The sequence below is a fragment of the Schistocerca piceifrons genome, chromosome 2 (assembly GCF_021461385.2).
Source record: "Schistocerca piceifrons isolate TAMUIC-IGC-003096 chromosome 2, iqSchPice1.1, whole genome shotgun sequence".
Taxonomy (NCBI): Eukaryota; Metazoa; Arthropoda; class Insecta; order Orthoptera; family Acrididae; genus Schistocerca; species Schistocerca piceifrons.
In genome coordinates, this window is record NC_060139.1 from 1,025,293,142 (window position 1) to 1,025,320,226 (window position 27,085).

The 27,085-nt window shown below is 40.1% G+C and overlaps 1 protein-coding gene across 1 annotated transcript in view; it reads left to right on the plus strand.

Moving 5' to 3' along the window:
- Nucleotides 1-27,085, plus strand: part of LOC124777615 (protein quick-to-court) — a 342,810-nt gene that overhangs the window by 311,328 nt on the left and 4,397 nt on the right. Inside the window, exon 8 of the mRNA XM_047253077.1 lies at nt 3,479-3,568. Within this exon, the coding sequence (XP_047109033.1) occupies nt 3,479-3,568 (90 nt within the window). The remainder of the gene's footprint in view (nt 1-3,478; nt 3,569-27,085) is intronic.

A 27,085-nucleotide genomic window follows, 5' to 3' on the forward strand; every position in this document is an offset into this window, starting at 1 on the left:
CCATCTCAATTCCAGAGGGGGGACTGCCTCCACACTGTGCTGCGAGGCGTCAGTAACCAAAACCAGTGATTTGTTGGGTGCCAACAAATAGCATTCCTTCAGTGCAGTGAAGGCCTGGTCACACATTTGAGACCAGACAAAGGGAGTACCTTTTCGTAGAAGGAGATGCAGTGGGTGGACACCCTGAAAATGAACCTATGATAAAAAGCAGTTTTACCTGAAAAAGCCTGCAGATTCGCACAACGATGAGCGAATGGAGCAGGTCCATAATAGCCCTGATGATGCTCTTCATTGGTTGGATGCCATGCCTCAATATGAAATGGCCCAGTCACTCAAGAAATGGTTGGCAATTTTGGACTCTGCAGATTAAAGGGCAGACCCACGGCTGAGAGTTTTTGAAAGAGGGCCCAGAGGTTGTGCAGATAGTTGCTCATAGTACATTCTGTAATGAAAGTGTCATCCAGGTAGTTAAAGCAGTGTGGAATATTGTACAGTACCTGTTCCAAACAGCACTGAAAAGTTGCAGAGGCACTTGCCACCCCAAACATCAACAATTGGTACTCATAAAGGCTGAACGGCACGTTAACAACCATAATACACATAGTCTCATAATACAGGGCTAACTGGTGATATGCTTCAGAAAGATCAAATTCGGGGAAGAACTGACCACCTGCTAAGCATGTGAACAGTTTGTCAAGATATGACAATGGGTATGTGTTGACCACAGGCTGTGAATTCAAAGTGGCCATAAAATAGCTGCAAAGGCACAGTTTACCAGAGGGTTTCTTAATGGTGACAAGATATGTGGACCATTCACTAAACAAAGTGGGAATTGCAACCACAAGAGAGATGAACCAGCCAAACTCTGCCTTGACTTTGGAGCAGTGAGACGCAGGATTCTGCCTATCTTGAAAAAATATGAGACGAGCAGACTGCTTCAAGGTTATGTGGGCTTGAAAGTCTGCGGTGCACTCTAGGCCTTCTGCAAAGGTATCTTGAAATTCTGAGCGCTGTGATTCCAAAGACTGATAGGGGACCTCAGCAGATACAAATTGCATGGAATCTGTAACCAAAAAACCAAAGGTCTGACAGGCATCAAGCCCAAAAATGTTTGCTGAACTAATGTTGTGGACAACAATAAAGGCAACAGATTTATCCACTGATTTGTAGGTGACTTCCACCATGAATTGGCCAAGGAAGGGGATTTGTTGTTTACTGTATCCCCTGAAGCGCCTGTTTACTAGTGACAACTATGGAGAGACAAGATCTGAAAATGTTTGTGCTTTAAGCAGGGAAATACCATGCCAGTGTCTACCTACATTTGCAGCTGTCATGAGAGAACCAAAACCTTGATAAAAAGCTTCCAAGAATCATGACTGGGAACCAGCCCTGAGAATGATACTTTCTGAATATCCGTATCCATGGTCTCTGGTTCTATGTTCTGTGCAGTTGAGTGGCAGACTACTGCAGCATGCCCCACCAGATCGGCTGGATTGCACTGCCGGTATATCATCGTCTGCTGGGTACACAGTAGACACAGCTGCACCACCTTGTACTACAGCCGTGATATTACATCAGGCTCCCAGTTGCTGACCTGTGGCTTATGAGACCTCATATGACAGGGAAATGGAAAAAAACTTCTTTGAGGGACGGGTTCTCTCACTGAAGAGCCCATTGACAAACCTCCTTATCCAGGGCAGAGCGGACAAGAACATCACAAACCACAATGTCCATGTATGACTTCTGAATTCGCTGTGAGAAAAAGGCACTTGAGACTAAGGCTATGGAGGATTGCAGCCCAGGCACAATAAGACTGACGGGGCCACTTCTTACATTGGTAAAACTGAATCCTAGCAACCACGACGAGTGTGTGGCGGCGATAATAGGAAGATAGCAATGATCAAGTTGATACAAGGTGGCAGAAATTTATGACAAAAACAATGATGCATGATATAACTCCGCATCTGTAAGGTGGAAGGCGTGAAAACACTGCCATAGGCAGTGTTCATATGCCTCCCAATCTTCTTCTGCCTCATCAAATGAAGGGAACTGAGGAGAAAATGGAGCCAGTGATGAATTTTTGGAGAGCAATGCTGGCAAACCTGCTGCATGATCATGAGGAGGTCCTTCTGTTGCTGCTTCATGTTTGAATCGGAGACTCCATGCTATGACAAAATATGAAAAGCAACTGCACAACAAAACTGTGAAGATGCAGCCTTACTCATGAAAGAAGGGTATGGAGATGTCATATATTACTGTGAATTTTTTTTCTTAAGACCCGAATTTGTGAAGGAAAAGGAAAGCAGGAACCAAAATTATAAGAAACAGAATAGCATGAAGACTTCATATTTTAAGTGTGGGAAGGGACAACTTATGATACATCATGCCATCCATTTCCTGGTGTACATTGGTTTTAAAGTGTGCAGTCAGGCAGATAGATATCTGCACATGTGCAGAGTTTGTGGCTATCCTTGCTGTAAAGGAAATGTTAGACAAACCCTTTTGATTCCAACAAAATGCAGTTGACTCTTGAGCATTAGGCTCATAGTCCCCAGCAGCATGTGGTTGTAACAGGTTTTAGACCTAAATCATAATCAAATGAAAGCATACATTTTTCATGAAAATTTTCGTATTACTGTGAAAAAAATGTCCTTTTTCTAAAATAGTAAAGAATGCCTTCTTTATACTATATGTTTTTGTCTTGTAAACAAAATGAATGCATCATACCACTCAGTGTGGTGCACAGAAGTCAATTTATATTCCGCTATTTAAAAAGGAATGCAAGCAGCCTTTGAACAAGAAACAATCTGCACGGGAAATGTATGTTGCTAAGTGAATATGGATTTCGACATGAAACTAGGTAAGCTATAAAATTAATCATTCTTGGATATTTTGATTGTGGCAGTTTTCTCGTGACTATGAAGTAAAGTCTTTATTAAATATAGGATTGAGTTCTAATTTCATCTCCACAAAGTTATTGGGCAGAGACAAATCCACATCATAGTAATTTCCCATTTGCAGTACAATAACAATTCCTGCATGATTAATACGCATCTGATATAGCTTTTGAATTTCAGTGTAACATGGTGTTTGGGAAGTGTGTGTGCTGTTGAATGGAATACTAAGAATTGCACTTTAAGTATAAGGGTCAAGAAGGCATGGAGGATTTCCCCTTCCCCTCCCTCTTTTTCTTCTTGAGAAATGTCTCAATGGCCAGTGAATTCTACTGCTTCTCTAGCAGTTGATGAAGAAAGTCCAATCATAAGTGTGCCATAATTATTATACTTTTGCAGTAACTATTAGTATTCAATGCATTCAGTGCCATCTTTCATTACAGATTAGTAGTATTTAATATATTCACCAAACTTTCGATTCTCACAATACATTGTGTCCAGTTCTTTCTGGAAGACCAAATTACACGACTAATGCCTGTCATTTTTTAAAAAAATATTTTTCTCCATGGCGGCGAAATTGGCAGGAAGTGGATCAGCAACAAACAAGCAATTCAAAGATACCTTTGCTAAGTGCAAAGGAGGCTGTTACACTGTGGCTACTTGGCACTCGTAAGGTATGTTTACAGGACTTCCATCATTGCATAGAGAAGCGGTATGCCATAACCATGCATGACATTGCAAATGCAGTTGCTAACTAACAGCATGCAAAGCAGTCTTCCTCAATGCACTGAACCCTTTGTATTACAGTATCACTACCACTTAAAAATTAGCAATAAGCAACAAAGCTTCTCATCCTTGTTTACGGATACCAGTTAATATTTGGCTGCATTGTAGAGGGACTTGTGCATGATACAACTAATTTCTTGGTATTTTTTGCTTCCAATTGTGTGATTATCTTTTTAAATTATGACAGTTGCTGGCTATTACAAAATAAGATATTCTACTTTTCGAAGAGATAGTTATGCTAGTTTTATGCTTAAATGTTGCCATTGTGGCCAGTATGTTTCAGCTGTTACATGCAGTTTTGTTTAATTCATTAATATCTTCTGATACAATATTTATTGTCAATGGATGGATAAATAAAATAAAATAAATAAATAAATAAGTGTGATCTTTCCTTGTTAGTCAGGAGTAAAATGATATTTTCAAAATACTAAGGTTTATAATCATGTGCTATAACTGAAAGTCAAATATCCTTCTCATACTTGATACTATGAGGTTTGTTTAAGATTAAGCTGACAGGCTACTGGTTTTCTATACCCACTAGAAGTTGAAATCTCTTCATTGTAAGTCAAGTTAATTAAAATGATACTTCTACAAATATGGTATAGGTGAAAGTGTTTGAACAGTAGTACTGAAATGCAAAATGCAATCATCACAAACAACTTTTTACATTAAAGTAAAAGTATCAACCAGTTGGTTGCATGCATATAAATTGTGAGTCTGGGTGAATGAAGTCTATGATTTGACAAATCACATATGAATGATGGTTATGGGTTTTTATTGACTTTTTCTGGTTTTAGTCAATTTTGTCCACACTGTAAAGATTTAAAAAGTACACACATTTCTGCTGTTTGGATTAATGTGCATGACACCACATCAGTAGTACATTAGCACAAATGAATAAAGATAATAGTGAGTAAATTTTGAAATACAATAACATTTGTCAAATTGGACAATGATAGTAATAAGTAAGTAAAAATGATAAACCAAACACCCTTACTTAACAGTTTAAGTATGTGTTGGAGTTCAAATAAAAATTCAATACACACATGACAGAATGTTTCAATAAATTTGTAAATTTCCCGTAACAAGCTACAAGAAGTTATGATTTCTAGAGTTAATGAAACCTGTAGCGAGATGTGTCATCCAAAACAGGTTTATTATGAACGTGAACAATTCACTGAAAGTTTTAGTAGAAGATATTGGTACAATAGAAAGGGTGAAAAATTTAAAATATTTGAGAGAAATAATTCAAGAAAATGATTCTAGAAAAGAATGCTGTAAATGAATGGTAAAAGCCTGTGGTCTCCCAGAAATTCTTATCTAACAACCTTGAAATAAAGAACTAAAATGTAGTGATGAAAGCAGAATGGCTATATGCAAGTGAATGCTTAGGACTGCACTATAAGTTAAGTAAATGTAAAACGTCAGAATACCACAGTGCTTTGCTAGGCTTTGCCCGTGCCTCCCTGTGACTTTTAACTGACTGACCCTACATTTCATTGTGGACTCTGAACACTGGTACAATTTGGCATTGTTGACATACACAGTCAGGTCATTACCATAGTTGAAAAAAGTGGTTAGTAACAGAAAAATAAATCCTAAGACCGACTAGACATTGAAACATCTTTGGATTTGTAGTCTGTCACATACCCAGTGAGCTACCATACCACGTTATAAGTTAGATAAACTTGAAATATTTGAAAGAAGAATCACAAGGAAGATATTGGGTTCACTAGAAATAACACTTTAAAATAAAGACGTAATGCTGAAATATAGTAGGTGCAACAAGAAAGAGGAGACTGATATTACTTGCTCATGTGTGAGAACAGATCAACCACATTTTTTCCAAATAAATTTGGCAAAAGAGATTAACAATCAATCTTTTCCTAGATATCAAGAAAGATTTACTGAGAGACAACATTAAAGTAGACTAAAAAAAGACAGAGATAATGTTGGAATGAAAGTGATGGAGAAAAATTCAAAGGATTCAATGGTGATATTAGAGGGACACTGTTTGTAGAGAGAGGGAGGGAGAGAATAGAATATGTAGAACATAGATTGCCACTTGGTCACCAGAAAAGGAGAGAAAGAGAAGAAGAATATATACAAAGGTTCTTTGATAAGTCTGGTAAATTTCATAGTTTGAAAACGTAATTATTCCAAGTATTGTATAAAGAATTTTCACAATGTACAGCATATAGATCAATGCTGTCAGCCATCTGAATTTGTTAGTGTTTCTGCTGCAATTGAAAACAGAGAAAACAGAGTTTCATGCTTCTACTAAACATTGTCATTTGAAAGGTTGGACTACAGCACAAATAAAACAGATTTGGATGAAGTTCATGCAGGTTCTGCAACATCATTGAAGACCATTTATTTTTTGGGGCAATGAATTTATATGTGGTCGGCCAAGCACTGAAGACTAAGCATGCTCCAGCTGTCCAATTGAGGTCATCACAAAGGAAACCATTGAATAAATCCATGATATGGTAATGCAAGACTGCCAAATAAGAATTCGTAAGATTTCCAAGACTGTAAGCATAATATGAAGGAGGTGTGTGAGGGGTGTGCCACATCTGCTCATCACATCCAGTGCAACGTTTCAGCACAAAGCCTGGCAATGTTTAATCACAATATGGAAGACATTTTGCACTGATTTGTGACTGTTCATGAAACCTGGATCCATCATTAAACACCAATGACAAAAGTGCAGTCAAACAATGGACAAAGGCTGGTGAAAGTGCACTAAAGAAGGCAAGAACTATTTTGTTGGCTGGTAAGATGATGGCTACTATTTTTTTGGTTTTCCCAAGGGATAATCCTCGTAAATTACTTGGAGAAAGGCAGAGCCATGATTGGACTCTACATGCTTCGTTGTTGTATTGTGTGAAACTAGTGTTGGCTGAAAAAAGACCCAGGTTGCCACGCAAAGAAGTGCTCTTTCACTAGAATATTGTGCCATCCCCACATAAGTGGTAACAATGGTGAAAGTGCATGAATTGGGCTGTGAGTTGGTTTCACATCCACCATTTTCCCCAGACTTAGCTCCAGATGTCTTCTTCCTGTTCCCTAACATAAAACTTTGGCGTGCTGGGAAGAAATTGTCATCAAATGATTAAGTCAATGAGTATTTTGCAGAGTTTGGCACAACCTTAGATTAGATTAGATTTACTTTCATTCCAATTGATCTGCAGTGAGGAGGTCCTCCCTGAAACAAATAAGCTTATGTACCTTCCACAGGTCCCAAGTGGAATGACAGTCATTTTTTAAAATGAACACTATATGAAAGAATCACTTTACAAATTCTCATTTACTAAGATTGAATTAATGTTCTGAATTTAAAATAAACTTTTTTTATTTATAAGGTAATAAACATACACTAGAACTACTACAATACTTATTTGAAATGAACACATTACTGCACTGAAATGGTGCAGAAGTTAGATTGTACACACACACACACACACACACACACACACACACACACACACACACAATAAATCTGTTGGTTCTACTGAGAAATTCATCAATAGAGTAGAAGGAGTTGGTCACCAATAAATCCTTTAGGCTTCTCTTAAACTGAATTTCATTGGCTGTTAAGCTTTTTATGGCTGCTGGCAAGTTATTGAAAATGTGTGCTTCTGTATAATGCACACCATTTTGTACAAGAGTAAGTGACTTGAAATCCTTGTGAAGATTATTCTTATTTCTAGTACTGATTCCATGTATTGAGCTGTTGGTTTGAAAAAGTTACATATTTTTAATGACAAATTTCATTAAGGAATAAATATATTGGGAAGCAGTAGTTAGTATCCTTAGTTCCCTAAACAGGCTTCTGCAGGATGTTCTTGAGTTCACACCACATATAACTCTTATTGCACATTTTTGTGCCCGGAAAACTTTAGCTTGGATTAATGAATTACCCCAAGAAATAATCCCATATGACATTATGGAATGAAAGTAAGCATAGTATGACAGCTTTTACATTTTTATATCCCCTATGCCTGACACAATTCGTGTTGCAAATAGAGATTTGTTAAGATGTTTCAGCAGTTCTGTGGTGTGCTCCTCCCAGTTGAATTTATTATCAAGCTGTAATCCCAAGAATTTAATGCTGTCGACTTCTTCTATCTGCTTATCATCGTATGGTAGGCATATACTCGTGGGACACCCATTACAAGTTCTGAACTGCATGTAGTGTGTTTTTTCAAAGTTTAGTGACAAAGAATTGGCTAGGAGCCAGTGATTAATGTCCACAAATATTTTATTAGCCGATCTTTCTAAGACTACACTTGATTTGCTATTTATTGCAATGTTTGTATCATTGGCAAACAAAACAAACTTGGCATCTGGTAATGTTACTGATGAAAGGTCATTGATATACATGAGAAAAAGTAAGGGCCCTAAGATGGAACTTTGTGGGACCCCATATGTAATTAGTTCCCAGTTAGTTGATACCTGACAGCTTAATACAGGTCTCTTTTCTAATAACACCCTTTGTTTCCTGCCAGAGATATAAGATTTGAACCATTTTGCAGCATGTCCTGTTGTTTGTTGTTGTGGTCTTCAGTCCTGAGACTGGTTTGATGCAGCTCTCCATGCCACTCTATCCTGTGCAAGCTTTTTCATCTCCCAGTACCTACTGCAACCTACATCCTTCTGAATCTGCTTAGTGTATTCATCTCTTGGTCTCCCTCTACGATTTTTACCCTCCACGCTGCCCTCCAATACTAAATTGGTGATCCCTTGATGCCTCAGAACATGTCCTATCAACCGATCCCTTCTTCTGGTCAAGTTGTGCCACAAACTTCTCATCTCCCCAATCCTATTCAATACTTCCTCATTAGTTATGTGATCTACCCATCTAATCTTCAGCATTCTTCTGTAGCACCACATTTCGAAAGCTTCTATTCTCTTCTTGTCCAAACTATTTATCGTCCATGTTTCACTTCCATACATGGCTACACTCCATACGAATACTTTCAGAAATGACTTCCTGACACTTAAATCAATACTGGATGTTAACAAATTTCTCTTCTTCAGAAACGCTTTCCTTGCCATTGCCAGCCTACATTTTATATCCTCTCTACTTCGACCATCATCAGTTATTTTGCTCCCCAAATAGCAAAACTCCTTTACTACTTTAAGTGCCTCATTTCCTAATCTAATTCCCTCAGCATCACCCGACTTAATTAGACTACATTCCATTATCCTTGTTTTGCTTTTGTTGATGTTCATCTTATATCCTCCTTTCAAGACACTGTCCATTCCATTCAACTGCTCTTCCAAGTCCTTTGCTGTCTCTGACAGAATTACAATGTCATCAGCGAACCTCAAAGTTTTTATTTCTTCTCCATGAATTTTAATACCTACCCCGAATTTTTCTTTTGTTTCCTTTACTGCTTGCTCAATATACAGATTGAACAACATCGGGGAGAGGCTACAACCCTGTCTTACTCCCTTCCCAACCACTGCTTCCCTTTCATGCCCCTCGACTCTTATAACTGCCATCTGGTTTCTGTACAAATTGTAAATAGCCTTTCGCTCCCTGTATTTTACCCTTGCCACCTTTAGAATTTGAAAGAGAGTATTCCAGTCAACATTGTCAAAAGCTTTCTCTAAGTCTACAAATGCTAGAAACGTAGGTTTGCCTTTCCTTAATCTTTCTTCTAAGATAAGTCGTAAGGTCAGTATTGCCTCACGTGTTCCAGTGTTTCTACGGAATCCAAACTGATCTTCCCCGAGGTTGGCTTCTACTAGTTTTTCCATTCGTCTGTAAAGAATTCGTGTTAGTATTTTGCAGCTGTGACTTATTAAGCTGATAGTTCGGTAATTTTCACATCTGTCAACACCTGCTTTCTTTGGGATTGGAATTATTATATTCTTCTTGAAGTCTGAGGGTATTTCGCCTGTTTCATACATCTTGCTCACCAGATGGTAGAGTTTTGTCAGGACTGGCTCTCTCACGGCCTTCAGTAGTTCCAATGGAATATTGTCTACTCCGGGGGCCTTGTTTCCACTCAGGTCTCATGTCCTGTTACACCATAATATTATGATTTACTAAAAGGATATTGTAATTTACACAGTCAAATGCCTTTGACAGATCACATAATATACCAGTTCATGCGTTTTTTTTTCTTTTTTTTTTCCTAGTGAATTAAGTACATTTTCACTGTAGGTGTAGATAGTCTTCTCAATATCAAAACCCTTTAGAAATCCGAACTGCAACTTTGACAGTATGTTATTTGTGATAGGACGGCTATAAAGCCGATTGTACATCACCTTTTCTAAAATTTTTGAGAATGCTGGCAAAAGTGAAATTGGATGGAAATTTGATGCTATTTCTTTATCTTCCTCCTTAAATAGTGGCTTAACTTCAGCATATTTCAACTATTCAGGAAATATTCCACTGATAAATGACTGGTTACACATATAGCTTAATGTGTTACTTAACTGAGAATCAAATTCTCTAATTAACTTCGTTGATATTTCATCATACCCACTAGATGTTTTCGATTTTAAAGATTTTGTGATGGACATTACTTCTACTGGGGTAGTGAGGGTCAAATTCATATTATGGAAGTTACTTGAAATGTCTGGTCTGAGGTATTCCATAGCAGCATCTGCAGACTCTGACAACCCCATCTTTTAAGTAACTGTTGTAAAATGTTTGTTAAAAAGTTCTACAACACTATACACATCTGTCACCAATGTATTATTTACTCTTAATGCTATTTGTCCCTCTTCATGTCTGGTTCTACTGGTCTCCTCCTTCACTATATCCCATATTGTCTTTATTTTCTTATCTGATATGACTATCTTTTCCCTTTAATGTATTTGCTTTGATGTCCATATTAGTCTTGAATATTTTGCAGTATTTCTTGTGATGTGCTATAGCATCAACATCAGAACTGTTTCGGATTGTCAGATACAGTTTTCTTTTTTTTTGTTTTACAAGATATCTCTACTCCTTGAGTAATCCATGGCTTCTTTGTAGACTTCGTTCTAACCTTGGTTAGTTTTGGTGGAAAACAGTGTTCAAATAAGGTAAGCACTTTATATTAGCAAAAGTGTTATACTTTTCATTCAAGCCATGAGCACTGTAAACATCACTGCAGTGAATGTCTCTGAGGAGTGCCCTAAAATAATCAATTTTTGGTTTATTGATTACCCTCTTGAGCTCAGATTTAATAGATTTTATATCCTGTTCAGTATTAACAGTTAACAGAAGGAACTGCATGTCCTGGTCTCAGAGGCCATTGACTATTGGTTTTGTAATATAATTTTGTTCATTGGACTTTCCTATAAAGATATTGTCAATGGCAGTTTGTGGCAATTGGCTACCCTAGTGAGGAACTTAACAGTGAGAATTAAGTTGAATGATAGTGTTATTAACTAAAATAAGTTCTTATTGGGAGAGTCTTTAAGAAAATCTACATTGAAGTCACCAGCAACTTTGTTTTTGTTGTTAAATGGGCCAGTACAGCTTCAAGGTGGCTTATGAACAGATTAAAGTTACCTGCAAGTGCTCAATATACACTGTGAAATTGTACTTCTGTTGCACATTCTTCCATATGCTGTTCTAGGCAAAATTTGTGAATGTATATGTTCTTAAATTTATGACAGTTCCTGATGAATGTGGCAGCTCCTCCTTTCTCCATTTCTGCTCTACAAAAGTGAGACGCTAACCTAAATCCTTAACACTTAAAAGTTCTGTACCAGTGGTCACATGAAGTTCAGAGAGGCACATTATGTCAGCTGGGTAAGGACTCTAATTCATCTATGCAGATCGTTAATTCATTAATTTTATTTATCAGTCCTTGAATATTTTGATGCAATAAAGATAGCTGACATTTCGCATTGACTAATTTAAAATTGGATGGAGTTTGAAATCTCTGCTGATTGTTGAAAATTCTTACCCAACAGCTGTTTATGCTGATGTAATAAGCTGGAATTGTGTTTTTGGGTTTCTTTCTCAAACTGAAGGTTTGTCGCAATCCTAACTGCTCTTAAAACTTGGTTTCTTTCTGTCCTCCATGCTCTAAAAAAGGGTCATTTCTGAACCCTATAACCACTGGTACTATATCAGTCATGACTGCCCCTCCCTCCCTTTGACTTTCCTGCTATTTTCCCAGCCAGTTTACCCTTCCCTTTCCTATTGAGGTGAAGGCCATGCCTAGTATAATCACACCTATTGAGAGAATCAACAGGAACCACACAAATGTGTGACCCTTGACCCGACATAAGCAGCCGTTCCAACTCCAAATTAAGTCTCTTGACAGAAGAGTTCAAATGAGGTCAGTCATGGTGCCCAAGAACAGATACAGACTCAACACGAGTATGCTCCGATGCTGATGCAATCTTTGCCAGGTCACACTCTGTACTGTACCCAGAATCTCTGTCAGTACTGTTACCTGGCCGACCCACTATAACCACAGTGTCTTCATTAGTGAAATCTTTGCACAGTGATCCCAAATCCTCTGCCACCTGATCCAGCCCAGCACTAGGTTTAAAGAAATTGGTGACCTGGTACTCTGATCCTAATTCATCCTGCAAAAGTTGGCCAACACCTCTTCCATGGGAACTACCTAACAACAACACTTTCTTTCTCTTTACTGATTTCCCTACATTCTTACTTTTCTATTTGCTGCTGAAAGTTTGTTGTGCTCTGTCTACACCTGCAACTGCTTGAGGCTCACATGCTTCTAACTGAAGCAACAGGTCAGATCTATTTTCCATGTACCATGAAGCTGTCAGACAAAGTTCTAGGCCTGTTCCTCCTGTTACCTGTTGCCATTTCCCACCTCTCTTTACCCTTCTCCCTCGTTAACCTGCTGATCACCCCTGGCCTTGTCTAACTCAGCCTGAAGGGTGGCAATTTTCCCCTCCTGTTCTAGTATCTTCCCTTCTCTACTACATATCCTACAAAACCACTGATGAGTCTCTTTTTATGTCCCCTATTCCCAGACCACTACAGTCACCCACATGGAAAAAACTACAGCACCTGTCACACCAAAGCCCCGACCTAACAATTCTATGGCAAGTCAAGCTCTTTTCACTCATGATAAATGTAATAGTTTAGTAAGAATAAGTCAATTAAATTTTCTGGGGGGTGAAAAAGCTGGAGGGTTGCTGGACCAAGTGTGTATCCCACAAAGAAGACTACATTGAGAAGTAAGGTGAGTTGTTTATGAAACAAACATTTTTTTCTCACTTGTTTACCAGACTTATCAAATAACTCCCATATAACTCAGCAACCACACCTATGCAACCACATGCTGCCGAGCAACCACAATGCCATCCTCTGCGTACAGTGTCACTGGATGTGAGTACTCAGTGTGAGCTCACTGCTCCTATTATTCACCCTTGTAAAAGAACAGTGTGCTACACAGACATAAATCATGGCATTGAAGTGGTCTCTGTGTATCGGTATGGAAACAGAATAGTGTGGCAAATAGGAACTATTGTGCAAAAAGGAGCTATTGTGTTTGGATGTGCCTGTGACCAGATCAAGGAAGAAGGAGGCTGATTTTGTGGTTATGAACATGGCCCGTCCAATGTTTCTACAAGGAATGGTGTACTACCCACAGCCATGTAACATGGTGTAGGGATAGTGGTTGTAAACAGTTCCAAATCGACAAGGATCAGAAATGAACATAAAACATTGTCAATTGATTTCCAATCCACCACAAATTGCTGCTGTCAGTGAATGCAGTTCCATCTCAAGCAGTTTCCATGTGAACATTGTGAACGGAACTACATGTAGTAGATGTTCGAAGTTAGGTACCTCACAAAAGGCCATTGCCCCAGTGTGCGATTTGCAGGGGGGGATGGTGGGGATTTCCCCCCATCTGCATCAGACCATCCCCTCCTCTGGTTTTAGTTTATGCATCCCAACCTGGGATGTTTATTTCCCACACACTGGAGTAAAACTTTACATATAATTTTAATTTGTGGAGCCGAACACTGAAAGTTTTTAATAGTCTTATTATTAATACTATTAATATGTTTGCTTATTAATTTTGAAAAAGTGTTATGTAGTAGTTAAGCATTTCAAAACATTTAGAACTAAATGACAAGACGACGCACGCCACATTTCCGTAGCATGCCACAATGTTGCAAGACATCGCCCCAGCATAAATGAGGCTTTAGAGCAAGGTCTGTATTGTATGGTGGATGTGATGTGTTGCGTACGAAACTAAAACCTGCAATCAGACCCAAACGTCGTGGAAAACTGTGAAGAGGTGTCATCCTGCAGCAAGATAATGCTCGCCCACACTCTGCCAAACGGACAGCCGACGCAATAAAGGAGTTGAGATTCGAGGTGCTGGAACATCCACCATACAGTCCAGACCTGGCTCCAAGTGATTTTCACATGTTTGGACCCTTAACGGAAGCACTACAGGGAAGAAGATTTGAAAGTGATGAAGACGTCATTGCTGTGGTTCAAAATTTGTTACAGATGCAACTCGTAAAACATCAGGAAAACTGCATTGAAGTCCAGGGAGGTTACGTAGAAAAATAACACATGTTTCAGTTTTCTATCATCAAAACAAGTACAGCTTTTCACAAATGTACCTTAACTTTCTAAATTCCCCTTGTATACCTGTATGTAGATGATTTTGTAAATAAGCTTTACCTATAATGTACTTTTAAAGATATAACAAGGGATGGCGTTTCTGATAGTGCATACGCGTGAATAGTGAGTTTCAGCATTAACATCTATTTATAAGTAACTGTTTAACCATGGGTAACGCCACGGTCCAAGCTAATAACATGTATACAGGTAATTATACTGACCCCCTAAGACATCCCCCCCCACTGGTAAAAGCACAAATCGCACACTGTATTGCCCACAGCGACACATAAAGCTGTGTGTCTTCAAATGGGCCTAACAACACAGAATCTGAACGGCTGCACAGTAGCTTGCATTTGATGTTACCCAGCGAGTCACCATTTTGCTTCTTTTCAAATGATGCAAGGCATAAATCACTCAAACAGCCCATGGAGATATTTAACAAAAGTGTATGAAAGGTTTGGTTCAGAGCAGAGGTGGTTCTGTGACGTTTTTGGGGTTTTCTTCATATCATGACTTAAGCCGATTCATTCTTTTTACTGTGGACATGGACCAGAATTTTGATTTCAACATTTTCAGTGACTTTCATCGTTGCACAGTGAGATTAGTGTTGACACTCCCATCTTCCAAGATGATAACAGCCATTTTTACAGGGCTGCACAGATGCATTCTTGGTTTGAACGACAGTGAGGCACACTATTGTATATGGACAGGCATGCTAAATAACCTGAATTTAGCCCTATAGAAAATGTCTGGAACGGTGGGTGGAAGATAACTATTGACAACCTCACAATTTGATAGCTCTGTAGGATCCAGTCATCAGTGGCAGCTCGAACTGGATTTAGTATACCTGAAAATACAAGTGGACCATTTTTCTTGATGAACTGAGATGATTCTGAAGGCTGTAGGTTGTGTTAAATACTATTAGCATAATGTCTCTTAAAGATAATTTCTGTTTGGTGTGCTATTCGTCATTAATGTTGGCCTTTGGGTGACACTCACTACTACACTTTCTATTATTCTCCAATGCTGGGTACACCTTTTCCTTGCTATTCTGGAAAAAAAAAAAAACAGATCTTGACAGTGCCAGGAATGCACCAGGGATTATGGGAAGAGGGGGGGGGGGGGGCAGTCAGGTGTTTTAACTGTTAGTATACTATTTGTGCAACGTGACTCTACTGCTGTGCAATAAGAATGCTGGCATGTGTTGACATACAAATAGTGACACTGCAGAGGAAGACGGTACTTTAATTCCTCAATTTCAAAATGTTATTGACACTGAGCATGTGTAAGCGTATATAGCACATACTTTTATGTCATAAAAACTGAGTTATTATAGTGAACAATCAAGTAGTTTTAAAAACCACTGTAAGCTGTCAGTTTTATTATATGAGATACCTTTCTTGCACTATGTATATATAACCTGTTACTGGCTAGTTTTGGCCTTGACAATTTTCAAATGTATATCATGTTTTGTGTGCGTGTTTACATTTAAAACCTGTTTCTTGCTATGTGCAGGTACATATCCCCCCTCCCCACACACACATGTCGAATGTTTCACATTATGGCCTTGCAGATCACAATCTGCTTGCAAGCACACATTTTTCCATTAAATGAATTTGCAAGGACCTGGAAGCTTACTGTTAATAGTGTTTTTATATACATGACATATTGTGTACATGTCTTCTGTCATTGATCTACTGTTTTATTTTTTTTTAAAACCATGACAGTATATTCTCATATCGTGAAGCTTTATTTCTTTTAGTAGGATGACATTAAACATTGTAGAGTACAACAATGCATTTAGCCAGGAGATGATGATATTTATCTGCATCAGCTTTCTATATTGTAAATTATTGCTTGCTGTTTCTATTAAACGTGCAACTTAAGGATATTCTGTATGAGTTTTCTACTCTGAGGTGTGATTTAATGATTTCATTGGAAGGCTCTCTGTCTACTTACTGAACAAAAGAAAAGGTCAAGAGTTTTATAAAATAAGCATAATATCTTGTATGTGGACCCCTTCAGCAATAAGGCAGACAGCCTACCACAAGTCCGTAACTGAGCAATGTGAATGCCTGCTACTCTCATTACTGGTGGGCCCTTTATGAAGTTTTATTTCATGATTGTGCTTCCAACAGTGTGTCAGCGATTATAAATAGACTGGAGCTTACATACCTAATACCTTATATTGATCTACTGGATGAAGAGTGGCGTGTGGCAGGTTGGTCCACAGTTGCAACACAGATGGTCGTGTAGGGTTCTACATTGAGCTTAGATTCTTCATGGTGGTTAGTGTCAATGATCTTCAAATACGTATCTCCTAACTTGCTTACCATGTCCCCCTAACCCTTACTGGACTGCTGGAAACCACAACAAAACTGCATCTTTTCCACTATATCGTAATTCACACTGAAAGTCACTAAATACTGCCTTGATTTTAGAATCTAGACAATATTAGGACTCTGTACCACCAATATACTTTAGTTACCAAACAGAGAGATGGCCAGTAAACACATTGAGGTGCATGACCACAGTGCTGACGCATCTCCGTAACACTTGCAAGTTATGTTTGAACCTACCAGTAAAAAATCCAGCAGCCCGCTTCTTCTTTCTTTAATCTGACATGGTACAGATCCTAAGCACTCGAACAGTACTAAAGTATAGGTTGCACTAGTGCCCTGCATCTGGTCTCCTTGAGAGATGAACCACACTGTCCCAGAATTCTCCTGATAAAATAAAGTCATCCATTTGCCTTCCCTATCGCACTCCTCTCATGCTCATTCCATTTAATATCACCTTGCAGTGTTATGCCCAGGTATTTAAACAATGTGACTGTATGAAGCGAGAAACTGCTAATTCTGTATTCATACATTATAGATTTCTCTTTTTCTCCTCCTCCAAATGTTGATTTCCATATACACAGAGAGAAAAATAAGAGAAATCAGAATTCACACAGGAAAATTTAGGTGTTCATTTTGCCCATGTGCTATTTGAGTGTGGAGCAAAGGAGAAATAGTCTGAAAATGGGTCTATGAACCCTCAGCATGTAATGTACAAAGCAACAGGAAATTCGTGCTTGTTGGTGGTTCACGGACAGATACATAGTGGTACAGTTAATTTGCAATGGTAGCCACTTGCTAATTCCCTCTGTAGAGTTGTAATTTGAAATAATCACAATATGTCTACAATTATATGTACATAGCCACCGTATAGTGTGTGGCGGAGGAGCTTTGTCCACTGTTAGTCATTTCCTTTCCAGTTCAACTCACAAATGGGGCAAGGGAAAAGTGACTGTCTATATGCCTCTGTATGAGCTCTAATTTCTCTTATGTTGCCTTTGTGGTCCTTACTCAAAATGTATGTTGGTGGTAGTAGAATCATTCTAGAGTCAGCTGCAAATTCCTTTTCTCTAAACTTTCTCAGTAGTGTTCACGAAAAGAATGTCATCTACCCTCCAGGGATTCATATTTGAGTTCCCAAAGCGTCCCTGTAACAATAACATGTTGACTGAGCCTACTACTAACAAATCTAGCAGCACTCCTCTGAATGCTCAGAGTCTTCCTTTAACCTGACCTTGTCGAGGATCCAAACACCCAATCAGTACTCAAGAATGGGTTGCACTAGTGTCCTCCTTTATAGATAAGCCACACTTTCCTAAAATTCTCCAAATAAACCAAAGTCATTCATTCACTTTCCATACTACCATCCTTATTGTTCATTACATATTTCTTTGCAATGTAATATCTGTATAGTGATGTGACTGTGTCAAGCAGCATACCACGAATACTGCGTGTAAACATTATAGGATTGTTTTCCCTATTCATCTGCATTAATTTACAATCATGGTCCGGGGTGCACTGAGGCATGCCACGACTGGATTCGCTTGTGGAGACTAGTTCTCTACATTTTTAACTGTCATCCTACAACGGCGAACAGTATTCATTATAAACATTTCAGTGCTCAGTGTCATCACATTTTTCAGGTTAGCAAAGAAACTAGCTGAATTTCCTTCACAACTTCATTTCACAGTTTCACTCCCTATTCCGTCTTGTGGGGCAACCTCCGTCGGCTTTCTGGCATCAAGGTTCATTCCCCAATTTCTGGCCTACCATAGCAGATGATGTCATTGTGGACACAGTTACTATCTCCAACATCTTGAGCCACTATTTTGCAGAGGTTTCCAGCTCCACCAATTATCACCCACCTTCCTCCCTCAGAATCAAAGGGAGTCTGACCATGTCTCACCTCATCCCAATCTTCCCCAGATGATGATCACATTTTTCTCTTGTGGGCAGTCTCTCTCTCCTTTGTATGTACAACACATTTGAGCAGATGGAATATTTCCCAGATGCTGGTGTGAAGCTCCTGTTATATCCGTACCTAAGCCCGGTAAGAGCAAATACTTTTCCTGCCCCATTTCTCTCACCAGCTGTGTTTGCAAGGTGGAATATATGATTCATGGCCATCTGGTATGTTGGCTGAAGTCTCACAATCTACTAACTACTGCACAATGTGGATTTATATGTGAGCCATTCTGCAGTTGATCATCTTGTCACTTTGTCAACCCATGTCATGAATGATTTTCTACCAGACTGTGTCCATGTTTTTTGATTTGGAGAAAGCCTATGACACCACGTTTGGGTTTGGCCTTGTCTGACACCTTTATCAAGGAGAACGGCGTGCCTCAGGGCTCCGTCTTGAGTGTCGTCCTCCCTCTTTGCTATAGCTATTAACCCTATCTTGGACTGTCTCCTATCAGGTATCTCCGACTCCCTTTTATTAGATGGCTTTGCGATCCAGTGGAGTTATCCATTGACTTCTCACCTTGAGCGGCGTCTTCAGTGATGTCCCCATCATCTTTACTTGTGGAGCATTGATAATGGCTTTTGCTTTTCCACTGACAAAGCTATTTGTATGAATTTTTGGCAAAATGGGTTTGTTTCACTGTTTTTACATCGTGGGCCTGTTGCTCTTTCATTCACTGGAACTATGAAATTCCTGGGGCTCATGTTTGATAGGGAAATTTCTTGGCCGCATGCTGTACCCTGTCCTTCAATGTCCTATGCGTCCTAAGCAGTAATTCCTTGGGAGTGGATTGGACCAGCCTCCTCCATTTATACCGATCCCTTGTCTATTCAAAACTAGACTATGTGTACTTCATTTATTCATCTGCCTATCATATGCAGTGTTAACATAATCCACCATTGTGGAATACGTTTGGCCACTGGTGCCTTTTACACTAGACTGACTGAGAGTCTTAAAGCAGAAGCTGCTGAACTACCATTGTCATACCAGTGTGATGTCCTCCTCAGTGGATACATATGCCATATTTGTGCAATGCCCGGCTACATGCCCTATGCCCCCTTTTTCGATGAATCCTTTGGCCGCCAGTATGGGGTGTGCCCTTTTCTCTGTTACCTCCTGGAGTTCGCTTTTGGCTACTGCTCCAGCCGCTTAACTTCATGCTACCTGCCATGTTCCCAGTGGGTATGAACCCTTTACCACCTTGGCGTGTGGTGGCCTGTGCTCATCTTGAACTTCATTTGCTTCTGACCTTCGCGCACAACTTATTGATAGCACTTTTGTGTCCACTGATGGCAGTAAGACTGACTGTGATGTTGGGTGTACCTTCGTCATTTGTGCCAACCTTTTTTGATAATAGATTCCAGAATGCTGCTTGAATTTTACAACAGAGCTCTGTAAGGTAATCGAGTACATCTGGGGACACAGGATTTTTAATGGTTGTTTGCTCTGATTCTCTCAGTGCCCTTCAGAGCTGTACACAATCTGTCCCATATTGCAACAGATCCAAGAAAGCTTCTGCTTATTTGCTGTTGAGGAAGCCATCGTGATGTTCATGTGGGTTCCTAGTCACTCGGTCTGATGGGAAATGAAACTGGTGCCATGGCTGCAGTCCTCCTACCTCTTCCTGCTAGCTCTTCCACTCCTTCAAAAGCTCTTCCATTCCTTCAAATGATCTCCGTGTTGCCATCTGTCAGCAGATAGCAGTGTCACTTTGGCATCACCACTGGTCTTCACTTCATGGTAGCAAGCTCCAGGAAATTAAACCCCTGCCAACCTCCTCTCTGCCTTCTCATCATGAGATAATTCTAGCTAGGTTGCAAAGTGGGCACTGTCATTTTAGCTATCATGTTAAAGGGTATTATCGCCCCCCCCCCCCCCCCCCCCCCCCTGCTTTGTGCTCATTGTCTTTAACCTTTGATGTTTTGGTATTTTCTGACCCAGTGGTCATTTTTTAACCGCTTATGTTCCAGTGCGTGTTTGCTGTCTTGAGTTATCGGCCATTTTAGCGGACAGTGCACAGGGTGTCAATCACGTTTTACTTTTTATCCATCAAAGCAATATGGCGAATCACATTTCATCTTCAGTTACAGACCTCCACTGTGTCTACGATGCATTTTGTGGACCTTTCTGCAAGGGAAGTCCTTGTTTTTTGTTCTTTCCTTCTGTCATTTGGCTGTAATGTATGGTCACATTTAACTTCTTTTACTTTTTGGTGTTCTAAGGTTATGTCATAGGTACTTATAACTTCAGCTGTTGCTGTGTCCTTAAAAAGAATCCAAAGATTCCTCTTCAAACAGAAATTAACATAAATTTATCAGATACTGCTGAACTTGCAGAAATATAGCAGTATACCATGTGGAAACAGAAGAAATTAGATTAAAAAAAAAACAAAAAACAATCCTATCTTCACTCTAAACTGCCCCTTAATGGAACATAATACCCTATATTTACTTAAAAATAACTGGAAACCTACACTGCTCAGCCACAACATCATGCCCACCTACCTGATAGCTGGTATGTCCATCTTTGTCATAGGTGACAGCAGCGACATGTTATGGCGTGGAAGCAATGAGGCCTTCGTAGGTTGTTGGAGAGAGTTGGCACCACATCTGCACGCACGTTCATCTAACTCCTGTAAATTCCGGGGATGGGGGTGATGAGCCCTGATGCAACGTTCAGTCTCATCCCAGATGTGTTTGATTGGGTTCAGTGACGAGCTGGAGGATCAGCACATCAACTGCAACTCATCACCAAGTTCCTTGAACCAGTCCACCACACTCCTGGCCTTGTGACATGGCACATTGTCTTAATGAAAAATCGCAGTGCCATTGGAAAATATGATTGTCACATGAAGGGGTGTATGTGATGTGCAACTCGTAAATGGCATCATAGTGCCTTGCACGATTTCCACTGGACCCATGGAGGTGCTGCCCGCTCGTCTCTGTCCTGCAGTACAGGTGTCAAGGAGCTGTTCTCCTGGAAGATGGCAGATCCGTGCCCTCCCATCAGCATGATGAAGGTATTGAGATTTATCAGACCATGCAATGCTCTGCTACTGCACCAATGTCCAGCGCCAATGGTCATGTGCCCATTTCAGTCATAGTTGTCGAGGTCATGGTGGTAACATTGTCTCATGCGTGGGTCGTAAGCTGCAGGTGCCCATCGTTAGGAGTGTTCGGTGCACTGTGTGTTCAGGTACATTTGTACTCTGCCCAACATTAAAGTCTGATGTGAGTTCCGCCACAGTTAATCTCCTGTCCTGTTGTAACAGTCCGACCAGCCTACGATGTCCGACATCTATAATGAGGGGTAGTGGCCCAACCACTGATGTCTGGAGATGGTTACTCCTTGGTTTCACCACATGTGGAAGACACTCACCACAGCAATCCTCGAACACCCGGAATTTAGTGTAGTTTCCGGAATGCTCATGCTGCACCCCCAGGCCATCACAATCTGCCCTCAGTCATACTCGGATACATTGCGTGCCTTCCCCAGTCTACACACGGCCAGCATGCTCACTGATACTACGTGCACCATGTGTGTATCTGACTAGCAGTCAACGCTGCTAGCATCTGGATGGGTTTATATCGGTAGTAGGCTGGTGGTCATAGTGTTCTGGCTGATCAGTGTACGACACACCAATTACAATCTGACAATGTACAAATACGTCCTCAGGACCAGGGAACACAAATAATAAAGTACTTTAACATCTCAATGGCAGTAGTAAAAACTCTATTATAATCTTTTTCTCTCTTTAATGGGGGATACGATTGTTTTGAGTCAGAGTGGTAACTACCATCAGTAACCAATACAGGCAGGTTATCAGTTGTGAGCACTACATTTTTTGTGAATGCAGTAAATGACATAGTAACCTCAGTGGGACCTATAGTCACGCCAGCATTACAAAATTGATTATCTTTGTTTATATTATTGTCACATATCTATATGCACAGCAGAACTCCAACTCCAGACATCCATACAGTAGGTGCTAAAATGGGTGGAGAACAATAGATACAGACAGTTTTTCATCACCTACGTCATGTCACATACTTTCATAGAAAATGATCTGCCCGTGCTCATCCAGCATTATACTTTGAAACCCAACTGCTGAAAGTAGTGGAACAGTATAATTTTCTGATTTCTATTGATAATAAACTGCTACTGCCTTTACGACAACTTAAGGCAACCTAAATGAAGGAACTTGATACTCCCCATTTCCTAGGCACCAGTTCCTATGAAACAGATAGAGTAGGTTTACAAACATTCTATAAAGACTGATTTGATGCTGTTTAGACTATAAAACATTGTTTTTCATCAGCTCACGACCCATCCTCACAGCTTTACTTCTGCCAGTATCTCATCTCTTACTTTCAAAACTTCACAGAAGTTCCCTTTTGAAACATGTGGGACTTGCACTCCTGGAAGGAAGAATATTGCAGCTTTTCTAGAACATTTGTTGTGTTTGATAGGTAGGCGATGAGGTACTGGTGGAAGTACAGCTGTTAGTACGGCCATGAGTTGTGCTTGGGCATTTCAGTTACTAGAGCACTTGCCTGTGAAAGGCAAAGGCCCAGAGTTAGAGTCTTGGGCTTGCACACAGTTTTAATCTGCCACGAAGTTTCAAAGACAGTTTATATCACAATTTTTATTGTGTGAATTTACATCTGTTGTCAAAGAATATTCCTATTTTAGAGTCTTTTACACAGATGGTTCTGATGGTACGACTGTGCTTAAGTCCACATATTGAATCGAGTAAAATGTTCTCTACCAAAAAAATGCAATGCTCATATTGCAGAGTTAATAGCCATACACAGATCCCAAAAATATACATACATTAATTTTGCTCACAAGAATTTCATTGAATAAAGCAAATCGTTGAGGACATTGCGAGCAGTAGATAAGTACTATCCAAGATGTCCAGTGATCTATACTGTCCATTACTACATGCCCTCTGCTGTACCGGAATATCCAGTCTTTCGGTGGACTCGTGAGTCAAGTCTGCATTTTAGGTATGACCTGGCTGATGAACTAGCAAAAGAAACAATGGGGATGGAAACAGTGCAATTAAACATTCCAGGTGCTGAGTGCTGACTTAAGAACATACATGTGATGCTGCATCCTGGAGTAATGGGAAGAACAGCAAAATACTGTAAAATCTAAAAAAAAACACAAGCAGTAAAAACCACCACCATTGTTTGGTAGACATTGCTACAAAGCTCAAGAAGGGGAACACAACGCCCCCCATCCCTGCAGTGTCGGGGTTAGAATAGAACTGCAGTTACTCCTTGTCTGTCATAAGAAACAGCTAAAAGGAGTCTTATTACCTATTCAAGCTTTTATGTTCATGACTACCCATTATTATAGCACCCGTGAGCCATCAGTTTTAGCTCATTTCACAGCATTTCCTTCGATCTTTTTGCCTTGTTTACACTTCCATCTTCCTACATTTCTCACAATTGTGGACCATTTGGGGAAGGACATCTGACATGGTGCAAAAGAATTTATTCACTGCACAGTATCGTCTTATACACCTCCTATTATGAGTGGATTTTTATTCACACCCGAAATACAGTGTGGTTCCAATCCATTGTGGGGGGCGGGGAAGTAGGGCAGTCATCATGCACTCTCGTGTTGTAGCCCCTGACAATGCAGGGAACACACTGCTGTTGCCTCAGCTGTAATCTTCTCATGTATATTGAGGACTAGATGCCTGTTTTATCTGGGACACTGAAACAGCAGGCAATGGCTGCTGTACGTGGTAGCCTTTGTTGTGGCCAGGTGGCACCCCTGGAGAGAGCCGCAGATCGGAGTTAGTAACTTGAGGGTCTTTGAACACACCTTGGAATGAGTCAGGCAAGGGGTAATTGAGGTGGACAATTCTCCCAGTTCTTGGTATGCTCCAGAACTGATGGAGAATCTTTTGCACCAACAAAAACCTACTGTTTTTTGTGGAGAATATTGAGTATTGCTTTGGAGAATTTGCTGCAATAAAGAAGATGAAAAATGGACCTAAGTTGATCAAAACATTGAACGCTAACCAGTTACAGGCATGAGGCCTGTGACAAGCTTGAGGATACACCAGTTATCATCATTCCTCATAATCAACTTAGAAGGATTCAAAGTGTCATCTTCTGCAGGGACGTAATGCTACAAATAGATGAAGAACTGCATGCTAACTTAGTTGTTAGAGCAGCATGGAGTCCATGTTGTTTTTCATATCTAGAGATATTAAGGATAATAGGGTGGACACTAGAGCTTTCATCTTAGCCTTCAATGGAAATTTTTTAGCTGAGAAAGTTAATGTTATCATTCATAGGTGTGACGTCAAGCCTGACTTCCTCTTCCTATATCTTTTTGGTCCCAGAGGTTCGATACACATCCTCCCTGATAATGAAGCTACTTGTGTGGCATGTGGCAGGACAAAAAATCAGGGCAGTCCTTGTGAACAATGCCCTACATGTGTAAACTGCGCGACACCATCCCCTTCATTCACCGACATGTTCAGTACTCAAGAGGAAGAAGTAAATCCGCTATGGGATCATCAGGGATGAGGATTCCTGCCAATGAGGCCCCCTCGCAGGATGCCTGAGAAGTCAAGACAGGTAAATCTTCAGGACAAAAAGGATAAACTGAAAGTTAAACTGAAGTCAAGCCTATGAATACCATCGCATAACTGCACATTCTGGTGGAGCACAATTCACCACCTAGCAGCTGAACTCATTGTCAATTAATGGCTACTTACACTGCAGTTGGCATGACACTTCAGAAGACATGGTTCTCAGAAACACAAAATGATACTTTCAAAAATTCTAATGTACAAATTGCATTAATGATAAGAGGGCATCTGGAGGAGTCTGCATGTCCACTAGATCTGACACTTTCAGTGAGCAGGTGCCATTAACCAGTGCATTAGCAGCTGTGGCTGTTATGGCCAGCTAGGGTAACAGTATGTAATATCTTTCTGTCCCCAGCCAAACCTGTACCATATCACAAGCTGGTGGATATAGTGGAACAGCTTCCCCCACCCTTCCTCCTACTGGGACACTTCAGTGCCCACACTTCTCTGTGAGGCAGCCAAATCACATCCAGCAGTGTCCAAGTATTAGAGCAGTTAATTTCAGAATTGGAAGTCTGCTTCCTGAATACTGGAGCTCCAAAACATTTCAGTAAAGCCCACAGATCTTACTTAGCAAAAGATATTACAGCCTGCAGTCAAAGCATCTCACCCGTAACTCTGTAGTACATCCATGGAAATCTCTGCAACAGTAACCATTTTCCTATCACTCTCTCTTTCTTGATCCATTGACCAACGAAACACCACCACATTATTCACCTCGGAGAACCAACTATAGGGTTTCACCTCCAGAGCAACTTTTGAAACCAGTGAAGAGAAGGAAATTGAAGGAGTGGTACAACATGCTGTTGACAGGATTTTACAAGCTGTGGAAGCAACAATATCCTATTCTTCTGGCTCTTCCCGACGGACATCGATCCCATGGTGGTCTGAAGAAATAACTGCAGCAATCAGAAAGCATTGCAGGGCACTTTATCAACAAGAGTGTCACCCCTCTATGGAACATTTAATAGCATTTAAGAGACTTCAAGTGAAGGCACTTTTTTCCTTAAATGACGAAAAAAACAGGATTGTCAATAATAGCGTGAGTCATCTATGGGAGCCCACACCCCACCATCTCAAGTACGGACTAAATTCCACTGTCAACGGTAATTCCTGTCAACACCCTCAATGGCAACATCTGTACTTATCCCCCATCACCACTAAATGTTTTGCAGCACACTTCACCAAAATGTCTGGGTGCAGTAGCTACCATCCTAATTTCCTGACCCAGAAATGCATGTCAGAGTGAAACTCCTTATTCTTCCATGCACAAAGCTTTGAATTGTACAGTGTTCCATTTAGAGTTTAAGAGTTCCACAGCACTTAACAATCCATAATCAAATGCTTAAACACTTCAGCAATGATTACATAAAACAGATCCTTTGGTTTCACTTTGGTAGGAAGGGGAGTTTCACTCCCATAGCAGGAGGGTACTGTCATTCTTATCCTGAAACTGGAAAAGAACCTCAACTTTTAACTAACTATTGACCAATCTGTCTAACGCAAGAGCTGTGCAAATTATTCAAAATAATGGTCAGCTGATGACTGTGTTGGTGCCTGGAAGCCAGAGGACATATATTACAGGTTCAGAGTGACTTTTAGGCATTCCAGTCCACCATAGACCATCTGATTCATTTGGAATGTTTAGTGCGAAATGCTTTCATGCATTGCCAACCTGATTGCTGTGCTCGTTAACCTACAGAACATATATACCACCACCTGGCAACATAGCATCCTGACCACACTATGTGTGGGATGTCTGGGTGTGTTTACCTATTTTTATTCAGAATTTCCTATCCCTCCGATTCCATTCCAGGTAGGTTTGACCCTTAGCAACCAATACTTAAAGGAAGCTGGGTCCCACAGGAATTGTTTCTGAGCATAACTCTCTTTGTCATCACAATC